The sequence below is a fragment of the Chelon labrosus genome (genome assembly GCF_963514085.1).
Source record: "Chelon labrosus genome assembly, chromosome: 4".
In the NCBI taxonomy this organism is placed as follows: Eukaryota; Metazoa; Chordata; class Actinopteri; order Mugiliformes; family Mugilidae; genus Chelon; species Chelon labrosus.
In genome coordinates, this window is record NC_140340.1 from 5466070 (window position 1) to 5478282 (window position 12213).

Below are 12213 nucleotides of genomic sequence, written 5' to 3' on the forward strand. Positions count from 1 at the left end.
ACTGACACTTGAAGTTGCTATCATTTCTCCGCGAGCTAGATCCTTAAAAAAGACAGGATTTTCCTTTTGTCCAAAGAGGACTGACGAAGCTGTCAAGACAAATACGTTAATTCCATTCCTCTAGTGAGGTTAAAGCTATTCCGCTCCTCTGCATGCAATCCCCACATGCACGCTGAAATCATTGGCGCTTCCGAGAGGTGTTGTCAGGTTGTCTCGTCCCCTGGTTCTCTGGGGTCGTCGCATAAATAACTTCTTGGTTTAGGGGGGGTCTGCTTCAAGACAGTCATTTAAATCAGAAGCCTGGGAATGACTCGTTGCATGCGTCTCAGGGGCTCTGCCGGCAATAACCCTCGTCTGGATATCCAGATTCTGAGTCAAAGGATGACTCAGCCTCAATAAAGTCAGAAAGAGGGATGTGAACATGATCCCAAACTATTTCAGTTCGATTCAGTTATACTAATATAGCATCAGTCACAATCAAAGAAGTTGCCCCCGGATGTTTTAGAGAACCCAGAGATTGAAAACCGTGCAACATAACCAAACAGTTTTAGGGCCGACTGACTCAGATGTACGTGAGTTGTCCCTGATGGAGATCTCTTATGCAGTTAACGGTTCAAATCTAATAAGTAAACTAAATAAACTAAAAAACCCTAAGCAAGGATAAAAAACAGCAGTGCAGTCGTTGTAACCAGGGTATTAATAAATAAAATACACGTGAAACTGAGCAGGTTTTGCACATAATATAGAGGTGTTGCAGATGAGAATATTGCACGTAAACAGAGTTATTGCACCTGGAACATAATTATTGTTGTGGCAGTGTTTGTGAGTCCTTTGCCTGCATCTGCTCCAAAAATGTTGAAAACTATCCCTCTGCAGTCAAAATGCCCTGAATTAGGCTACAGCTTTCATTTCCTTACCTCTTGTGTTTGGCAGAAACTCTGTACCTGAAGACATCTTTGCACAGAAATAACTAGTACTAGTATTTAGGCAGGAAATACACCAATGAGCCACAACATTATGACCACTGACAGGATAAGTTAATAACATTGACCATCTTGTGACAATTCAGTGTTCTGCTGGGAAACTTCTGGACCTGGCATTCATTAGTGTGGATGTTACTTAGACATGTAGCACCCACCTAGACCAGACCAGGCACCCCCACCCCATAGCAATGACACTCCTTGATGGCAGCAGCCATCCCCAGCAGGATGCAGCCTGACACAGACACACACACAAAAACACTTTAAAACTCAACAACTAAAAACAAACAAACATGAAGAACAGTACAAGGTGTTGACCTGGCCTCCAAATTCACTAGATCCCAAACTGATCAAGTATCTGTGGGATGATCCACAGAGGCCCCTCCCCTCAAAGCCCCCCCCCACACACACACACACACACTAACAACATCCTGTTGCCAGACACCACAGGACACCCTCAGAAGGCCCATGTCCATTCTCTGATGAGTCACCACAAGGGAGACCTACACAATATTAGGAAGGTGGTCATAATGTTATGCCTGATCTGTGTATTAGCCACTTAAACCACAGTCTTCACATCTCTCCCCCGATGCACACCTCGAGTTTGGAGATTTTCCAGCCACTAATGGGTCATTAGAGAACCGCTGATCACGAAAAATCCGGACACCACCCCGGTTCATCTGACCTTCTGGTTGATTTTCCAGTGAACAACCACCCACAGATGTTCCAAATAAAACTTCCCACCAGTTATTTAGAACTGAAGATGGGTGGAGAAACATCTTCTAAGAAAAGTCAATAAGCCCAGCTGTCGTTATTGTAGCTCTGTACTATCTGTCACCATATTATTTATAGTCCTAGAGATAAATGAGTGAGCGTTGTTGTGGGTGGTTCGATCCCTGGCCTCTCCACATGCTGAGGTGTCCTTGGTCCAGGCACCCAACATGTAACTGCTCCCATGTGTTTGAATGAGGGAATGAGAATCACTGCAAAGTGCTTCGAGTGCCACTAAGTAAGAGAAGTGCTACGTAAGAGCAGACCGTTACTGGGCTCAGTATGTTATAGGGTTGAAGATGCCTAAATTGGATAATATGGATAACTAATGCTTTTTTGCTTTTTGGCTATATTTTATTTATTTATATATATATATATATATATATATTAAACTGGAAATACACATGGACAACTCCCCAAAACAAACCCATTATATTCCAAAGGAGAGCATCTATGCCAGGATGTGGATTTGAAGGTAACTAAATACTAGCGAAATACTATGAGCAGTGGTGACTAAGGGCTTTATCCATTTATCTGTTGTATCCATGTATATAATACTCCATAATCCAGATCAATTCCTCTCCAGCCCTGTGAAGTAGTAGTAGATGGATGGTTGAGTGGCTTTGCTTTTAATTTGAAAAAAAATTGTCAAATTGTTTATTCGTCTTAAAATTAAGTTTTAAGTCAAAATATTTAAAGATAACTGTAACTTACAATGTGCCTGGTTTGGTGTAGATGCACAGCGTTGAGTATTTGGACGAGTGCATATGTGATAATAATGTCATATATTTGCATTAAGCATGCATGTTCGTTCACTCCCACGTTGATGAGAGTAATTACCAAAAATTACCCCCCAAGAATATGCAATTAATTTGCGGCAATCGTACATAAACAACGGAAAAAATGCGATTAACGGTATTTAAGTAGTTCAAATGGTATTTTCATTTTTTGAGGGTTCAGAAACAAAACAGGACATTCATTGCCCCCAACCCTAACCAAATCAACTAAGTGCCTGACCCTTATAGGCAGTTTAGACTTCTGTGTTAAGTTGAAGCAGAAGCTAAGGCAACAGTGCAAACTCTACGCAGACCCTAGCGCCGTAACTGACGTCCACCTCCCCAGAAATGTAACTACGACGCAGAGCACAAGAGCTGTGATTGGTCCGCTTGGTAGTAGCGTGTTTCCTCTTCAGTATTTCCAGCTGCTTCTCCATCTCTTCAATTTTTGACTTGATTGTTTTGGATCAATAAAGATGGACCACATGGAGGAAAGGTTAAATTTCGGCGAAAGTTTCAGTCGCCATTGTTGAAAGTGAAGCAGGAAGTAGAAACAAAAATGAACCCGCACAAGTAGAAATGGCTCACACGTACGTATGTGTGTGTCTATGTGCCACAGTACCTTAAATGAGCCATAACCCTAACCATAACCTAATTCTTACCTTTACCCTAAAACTGAGTCTTAACCCTCAAACAGTCTTGTAAAGAAGTGAAGACTGGCCAAAATGTCCTCACTTTGTACAAGTGTCCTCACTCCGATGGTGTAAAACTCACTGGTCCTCAGAAATATAGCTGTACAAGAGACACACACTCCTCTACGCAGTCAGTTTGCCGACCAGGGGCCCTTTGTTGACACTTTCCCATAGATTGGTCTTTCTGGGCCGGGTGGAGGCGGAGAGCCATGATGGAGTGTAATGATTGTGTCAGAGGGGCCCTGAACTTCAAACCCTTCCTCCCCACTGGGGTAAAGAGGAAAGCTGAAATCACCTTGGCCTCAGTGCCCCCTCAGCCCTTTCATGTCCCTGGTTAGAGGCCTCTATTTGATCCAAGTGTCCAGAGACAACAGGACGGGGGTCGATACTTAGGGGTAATGTCACAGAGCATTGACAGCTGCTGATAAATGACTGAGCTGGACCCAGAGTCAGTAAATGGTTTTTGATAGAATGAACAAAAGGAATTCACACAAACTACAATATACAGCATTAGGAATACTGAATATACTCTTATACATCTGACAAACATCTGAAATGTAGCATTATATAAGCCACTGTGTTGTATACACGATCAGCCACAATATTATGACCACTGACAGGAGAAGTGAATAACATTGATCATCTTGTGACGATTCAACGTTCTGCTGGGAAACTTTTGGACCTGGCATTCATTGGTGTGGATGTTACTTAGACATGTAGCACCCACCACCATCATAGCATTATGACCACCATCAAGGAGTGTCATTGCTATGGGGTGGGGGTGCCCGGTCTGGTCTAGGTGGGTGCTGCTAAAGTTTCCCAGCAGAACATTGAATTGTCACAAGATGGTCGATGTTATTTACTTGTCATGTCTTCTCCAGTTTTAATGTTGTGGCTGATCGGTGTATATACACCTAGTAAATGTTTGACCTGCTTCAAGATGAGAACTTACACAGGTCATGTGTATGCTAGCGTGCACCATCTCACTCAGCCTGGTCAGTGTGGATAAATTCTGTCAACCAATCAGAAGCCCGTTAGCCAGCAGCGCCCCAACTCTCAGCCTCTTTCTCCGTGTCTTGAGTATTTATTAATTTAGCTTGACCCTCTTTTTCGTTCCATCACTAAACCACTTTCTTCTCTTCTTTGAAAAGGGGAGCTGAGAGAATTGGGTCCCGGCCGTGACTGGGTCAGCTGTGGTTGACTCGCCTCCTGTTCCACTGAAGCAGACACATGATGCTTTCTATATACTGACCTCCATTAGCATGGTGCTCTTTGATGTGGAGGAGGGGAGGAAAGGGGAGTGGGGGAGAAGAGGGCTAGGAGGAGAGGAGCAGGATAATGTGTACAAGCAGTGGAGGTGAAATAGCTAGAATAGAAGAAATGGATGGAAACTGCCATTAATTGTTTTCTTACCATTTCACCCCATAATTTGGATAGAATTAGAACTAATAATAAAACTAATAATTATCTTCTTTGCTTTTTCTCATGCACTTTTGTAAGGTTTTTGTTTGTGGCTACCAAACCTTAACCATAATTAACAATTTCTTAATTATATTTGGGATAGGAGAGAATGGAGAAGACAGATATGATGGAGCTTGGTTGTGAAGAACCTTGAAGGTTAGCAGCACCACCTTGTGCTAAATATGGGGTTTTATTGGAAGCCAGTGGAGCTGCTGAAGAACTGGGGTGATGTGGTCCGTGGAGGGAGTTCGGGCGATGATACGAGCAGTTAAAGCTTATGGAGATGTTTGGAGAGAAGACCAAAAAGAACAGAGTTACAGAAGTCGATGCCTGAAGTGAGGAGGGCATGGACTGTAATGGCGCTGGTGTTTGATGTGAGGTACTAGAGATAGAGTGCTGTCGGGGATGATGATGCAGTGCCTGTATTGTACCGTCAGTATATGAGTTAGGTAAAACGCCATTTGAATTTCATTATCGGGCGTGTTTCAACAGAATACGGAGAAAACAACAATACCTCTGCATGTAACTGGATGGTCCTCCAAACTAATTCAACACCACAGTGCTCAGATGATATGTGTGACTGTTATTCTTCCGTCCATCACCACATAAAGCTGGAGCATACTCTGTTCCCAACGGAGCGACTCCAGACCAACATTCCCGGCTTCGGGGCTACAGCTGCAAAGTCTAATTTCACATCTTAGAAAACTCACTCACTGTATTTGTTTCTCTTCTCAGTGGTGGTGTTGTACGTCCAAGGCCTGGGCACCAAGGAGTGGAGAGAGGTGAGTTTAAATTTTTCATTTCGCAGGATCAGCTGCACAGTACTGTAAACTAAAGAGCATGTAAAGCAGGAACGACAACAGCCCAAACTCGCTCCAGTCAATCCAAAAGTTGTTTTGTTTTTAGGCTGCAGCTCGTCCCACCTGCCACCAGAACAGTGCAGCATAAGGAGCAAACATGACAACTAATCCGGCAGTGCCTGCAGTCTGGATGTCTAAACTAACACTTACAGTATATTCACAGTAATCCACTCAAATACACTTTTGTAAGCAAGAAGGGAGAATTATCATTATTATTATTATGGTAAGTGAGATTTAGAGTGTATATACAGTATTATCAGCAATGACCACAGTCCAGTTGGTTCCTCACAAGGAGGCATTGTAGAGTTTTATGTCCTGAGGGACAAACGACCACCTCAACCTCTCCATGGAGCTGGACAGAGACAGCAGCCTGACTATGGTGTCCTAGAGGGTGGTGGACATTGTTCATGATGGACCAGAGTTTGTTCAAGGTCCTTGCATCTGCCACCGATGTCAGGGACTCCAGCTCTGTCCCTACCACATAGTCCTCCTTCTGTATCAGCTTGTCCAGCCACGAGGTGCCCTTCTTCTTAGTGTTGCCTCCCCAGAACACCACAGCGTAGAAGAGGACACTGGCTACGATAGTCTGGTAGAACATGTCCAGCAGCTTCCTGCAGATATTAAACGATCTTGGCCTCCTGAGGAAATAGAGATGGCTCTGACCTTTTTTGTATACTGAGTCTATGTTAGCCGACCAGTCCAGTTTGTGATCCAGATGTAGACCCATGTACTTACAGGTCTGAACTACCTCTACACACTCCCCATTGATGGTTACAGGCTGCAGGTGGGGCTTGGACCTCGGGAAATCCACTACCATCTCCTTGGTTTTAACCGTATTGATCTGAAGGTGGTTTATGACATGACTGTGTGTTGTACTTGAAGTCTGAGGTGTACAGGGTGAACAAGACGGGGAGCACAGTCCCCTGTGGTGCTCCAGTGCTGCTGACGATAGTCCTGGACGTGCAATTGCCCAACCGGACATACTGAGGTCTCCAGGAAATGAGTTGTGAGTCCATCTCTATTAGCTTGTCTCTCAGCAGCAGGGGCTGGATGGTGTTGAATGGGCTGGAAAATTCAAAAACACAAGGACTCAACTAAATCATCTCAGAAAGATAAAACCAAATCTTTTTAAAAAGCTTTCCTCATCCTCAGCACATTTCTGATATGTCTAAGCAGGCGTAAAGTAAAATGCTCTGTGGCAGCTACACAGCGATGACGGCGTGTTTCATGGCAAACAGAGTGAAATAAAAAAATAAGCCTCACTGTGCGGCCTCAGCAACCAAATATAGGAATTAATAAACGGGGAAATCCTTCCGAGATTGTTCTGGAGGTCGGCCCTGGACTGCTGCTGCTGTGTGCAAACATACAGGAAACCTCTCCGCCTCTTTCTCTCTCCTCCGTGTGTCGATGGCTCTCAAATTTTGCCCTCAAAGAAAATCACTATGAGCCCAGTGGGGAGCCACAGGCAACGCCGGCAGATCTCAATAAAGGAACAAATCAATCTTGCAGGCAGAGGACGCTTTCAGCCGAGCCTCGATCGTGGTGGGCGATGCGTAGAGCGGCGTGTTTGCATGGCGACACAGGCCGGCTGCGGTATCATGGACAGGGATATTGAGTTTGTTTTGAATGTGTAAGAGACAGATGAGGCTGCAGCAACAACACACAACTCCTCTGCTGCAGCAGAGGAGGAAAAAGAAAAGGTTGCATTTGACCTCATATATAAATAATGTGTTGAACTTTTTGTGGAATTTATTAGTAGTCATGTGCTTCCCATTGGTTTTTAGTGCACTAGTCCACATGTTGCACACAAAAGCCGACTTTTGAGCTGTGAAATATTAACAATGATAAAACCGAGATTAGGCACAGCAAGAAGGTTCTGGGTTTGAATCCATCATGGGCCGGCTGGCCTTTCTGTGTGGAGTTTGCATGTTCTCCCTGTGTCTGCGTGGGTTCTCTCCAGGTTCTCCAGCTTCCTCCCACCATCTAAAGACATGCTGGTTAGGTTCATTGATGATTCTAAATTGGTCGTAGATGTGAATGTTAATGGTTGTCTGTCTCACCTGTCCAGGGTGTACCCCACCTCTTGTCCAATGATAGCTGGGATAGGATCTCCAGAGGTCAAACGGTTACAGAAAATTAATAAGATTCTGCACTTTAAGCCCATATTCAGTATTTAATTGTAACTTGAATGTGTTTTGTTAAACAGCAAATTAACAAAAATGTTTTTTCAGTGTACTTCTGCAGGTATATATGGAAGTATTTGATGTTAAATAGCCTCTTTAATCCACCATCACCCCTCTTTAGCCCTATTTGCACGGGACTAGCTTTACCTGGGGACCTCCAGTAGTTTGTAATAATAGCGGAGGTCGTCTGTGATCGATCCCGTGCAAATCGGCCATGTCCAGAATTTGTAAATTAAAAATTAAGCTGCAAATTACCAACCCTGTTTCTCCTAACACAGAGGTCCTATAATAAAACTAATCCAGTGCGAATCGGCATCTCTGTGATTTTGGCTTTTGTTTCATTTGCAGCTTTTTTTCTGCTTCTCGTCACTTAAGAATTATGAAGTATGTGATGTAAATCAAAGTTTGGACAGATGTTAAGGTGCAAAGTGGAGGTGTCGCCGACCCATTCACCCATTCATAAGGATGACATCTTTAAATCAAGCATTAACTTATTCACCAGTAAAGGTGGCGCTGATTTAAATACTGACTGAAGTTGTTTGTAATTTCTTTCTCAGGATCAATAGACTCATCATAAGGTTTTAATTTTAAAAATAATTTTTTTATTATCAATTAGAATTTGCAAATTAACTAACGCTGTCAAAAAGTGTAAAACATCCTCTGACGTGTAGTGGAGTGAAGCACAAAGTAGCAGAGACATAACTATGGATAGTAAATTTGAGTAAAACTTAAAAGACGTAGCGGGGTCATTTCTGAATCACATGACGTCCCCACCTAAAACTAATCCCCAAATTTCCAACTATTATCCCTTGTCGCTCTCACTAAGGTCTCCAGGACTGACTATTTGTTGCTTGAGTGATAGTGACTGACTAAAACATATCTCTGCCTTTGCCATAGAGGCAATACACCTCAAACCTCTCAAAAAGAAGCTAGCAGAATGTTAGGTTGCTCGGAGCGATGGAGCAGTAATCCTATCACAGATTTAGAAGCTGCACAGGATAAATTAAAGACACCACAGTAGGAAAATATCATCTAAATGCCTCCCCTTTAAGATTAAGATTAAGAAAACCTTTATTTATACCCCAATGGGGGAAATTGCAGAATCTGTGAGAGGATAAAAGTTGATCTTGGAGCATCCTAAACTTTATTTTCCTCGGAGCCTCACAGCAGCGAGCCAAAAGCCTTTTCTCCTCCTGGTGGCGTGGAATTTCCGGGGGCCATTCACCATTGATTACGGCAGCGAATGAAGGCACACGCTTTGAATGTGAATGCATTTTCCGCCGCTGTTTATTTTTTTTTTGTAAATCCAAACTGACTGAAGAGCAGGAGAGCTTTCATCAGGCCCGGGGTTGCCAGGTTGGAGTGCAGCCACAGTTGGAGGTTTTCCATATGCTTCCAGGTCCCACTCATCTGCCCACTTCCTCCTCATCCAGTATTACTGGGCAGTAGCATAGCCGAGTGTTTGACTTTGCCAGAAAGCAAAAGCAAAACCTGCCTGCGACACGTGTACTGTCAAGTCGCTTGTTGTGCGTGGGCACGTCGCTAGATTTGGCTCGGGGCTCTTTTTGATGCAATTAGCAGAAATCTATTTCTCACACTAATGAGGAGAAAGAAATAATTACAGCTCCTGCCAGAAAGCCACAATCAAGATTTTTTTTTTTTTTGCAGAGAAGCACAGAAACACAAGAAGAAACTCTGTGAGACGGAGCTTGTTAAAATATACTTCTTGTCATTGTGTGTGTGTGTGTGTGTGTGTTAGAGAGAAAGAGACAGGTTCAGCTTCTTATTTATGTCTTGTCCTTGTCAGTTTTGGGTTTTTCCTCCCAGATGATGTGATTTACTTCTTTGTTATGGCTCATTTCAGATCTAATTTTACACATCAACCTACTGGAGAAGCTCTTACCGTTAAGGTTTCGCCTACAAGATGATGAATTTTCAACGTTTGCCTGCTAAAAAACAAAAACTGAATCAGTCAATTTCTTGTCCTAAGAGTGCACATCTTCATATTAAACCTGCAAAGAAATCAAGAGAAATTAACACTGTAGCATGTAAAATAGCAATCATCTAGTATTTTGTGTTAATGTGGATATTGTAATGGTCTGTTTGCACCTTTCACTCTGCAAAAAATACTGTTTTAATGTCCAAAAACAACTGAATCTGTCAATTTCTTGCTGATAAAGTTTTCATTTTTGTATTTGGGGAATATCTGAGCAGTTAGTTGTGTTCAGTTGTGTTCACCTCAACTGATTCTAGAATCTGCATTGGTCAAAGATTGTGTGTAATTCTTAAGTTAAAATGTAAAATAGCAGTCATTTAGTATTTTTGTGCTGGAAATTAACATGTTGCAAAAAAATTACGGGTTTTATTGGGGTAAATCCAAAAAGACAGCGTCACTATGACCTCAGAAAACATATTTTTGACCACAGGTCAAGAGTTAATACACTAATGACAAAATATCAAACAAACATGTCTAATGAGTTTAGTAGACTTGCTTTTTATATCTAAAAATAATCCTTTTTGTCACAATCAGTGGTTAGTAGTTGTTTTGCATATTTGGATACCCTTGCATATTTGGATACCCTTGAGGGGAGGGGCCTCTGTGGATCATCCCACAGATACTTGATCAGTTTGGGATCTAGTGAATTTGGAGGCCAGGTCAACACCTTGTGCTGTTCTTCATGTTTTTTTTACTTGTTCCTAAAGTGTTTTTGTGGCTGCATCCTGCTGGGGACGGATGCTGCCATCAAGGAGTGTCATTGCTATGGGGTGGGGGTGCCTGGTCTGGTCTAGGTGGGTGCTACATGTCTAAGTAACATCCACACCAATGAATGCCAGGTCCAGAAGTTTCCCAGCAGAACGTTGAATTGTCACAAGATGGTCGATGTTATTCACTTCTCCTGTCATAATGTTGTGGCTGATCGGTGTGTCTGTTATACTGTACCATGTTACTGAGCTAGTGGCAGATACTGCTGTCTCTCGCTTCATTAGTTCATTTCTGACAGCCAGCCCAACCTGTTACCCCAAGAGGCACACATCCATTCTAACCTACTTTTTTTTTTCTTTAACATCTTGTGGATACTGACAATAAAACCAATACTACCTCCAATATAAGTGACATGCAGTGTCCATATAGTGGGTTGTATGTGAATTCTTCCTATCTTAGGTCCCTTGGGACAAACTCTCTTTGTTGTCCTGTCCTACTTTCTCTCCATCCATCATCTCGCCTGTAGACGGATCATTACAGACTCAAACGTAGAGCGATACTGTCCTGATTGCCCCCATGCTGCCAAGCTGTTTTACTGTTTTCATTCTTCTGGGAGGTGTACACTGCACAGCTGCACACACACACATACATACTGTATAACAACAGATTTCCTTCTGTTAATTTTCCTCACTTTACCCTTTAGCCACAGATGCTTTAAATTAGCAGATGCTTCTCTACTACTGCATTGCATCATGTTTGATTGAACGTGTTGCAGCAGAGTGTAAGAAGCAACGGTGACATAACCAAAGTGCTCAGTATTTTTGGTAATTTGTTTTCTCATTGTTAAAGCATTAAAATAAGGAAGCTTAAATCCTTTAAATTATTTTTTGGGATATTCTCTCATCTTCCTCCATCCCTCCATCGTCATTTCCATCACGATACAGGAGCGAGAGAGCGCTGTCACAAAAAAACCTTTTAACTGTATATAAATATAAATGTGGATATGGTTTCCTGAGTGGTAGTTTTAAATCTCAGTGTGGTGTGTATAAACGATGTGAGGAGGCTTTCACAGTTTCTGGCCTGGCTCCCGTTAACTTGTGGCTAATTCAAAAATGGGACATCTATGTCTGTTGTTGGTAATCTTAACCATAGACTGTATATAAATATGGATGACGCGTCCCCACTTCCTTGCACTGGCCAAACTGATGCTACAATCCCGGGGATACGGCCGGCGCCATCTTGCGTTTTTGGAGCCAGAGCCTCCACCAGTTACACAGAAATGTTGAACTATAAACTGTGCTTGTTTTTAATTTCTTTTTTTTTTTACAACTCTTATGGTCCCACAGTTGGCATAGCAACTTGAAGATCCCATGACTGTATGTCACATCCTGTTTGTGTCAGATATCTAACTAAAACGAAAACTTTTCCAAAAACATTACATTAACTACTTAAAATGACAGAAACCATTCTTGAAAAAAATTAATTTGACGCTTATTTTAGTGTTATAGTTTGGCTCAAGTCCCTCCCACTAACATGGAGGAGGCGGAGCTTATATGACCTATACTGCAGCCAGCCACCAGGGGGAGCTCTACATACTTTGGCTTCACTTTTGAGGAGCTGTTTCGCTGCCCATCTTTATACAGTCTATGCTCTTGGTACATTGTAGTTTTTACACGGATTTGAGGATTTTTTTTTTTTTTTTTTTTTTTTTTAGCCCTGGAGGTGGCCAGCAATTACTCATACTGGCAGTGCAATGAGTTGAATTAAAACAATTTGTAATTACCCT

General features: G+C 42.4%; 1 protein-coding gene across 1 annotated transcript in view; it reads left to right on the top strand.

The window, feature by feature from the left end:
* The window catches only part of LOC311486878 (copine-9-like), a gene marked incomplete at its 3' end in the record, with an annotated part of 96872 nt that overhangs the window by 15454 nt on the left and 69205 nt on the right, over window positions 1-12213 (top strand). Inside the window, 1 exon segment of the mRNA XM_084542895.1 lies at window positions 5416-5462. Coding sequence (XP_084399021.1) covers window positions 5416-5462 — 47 coding nt within the window.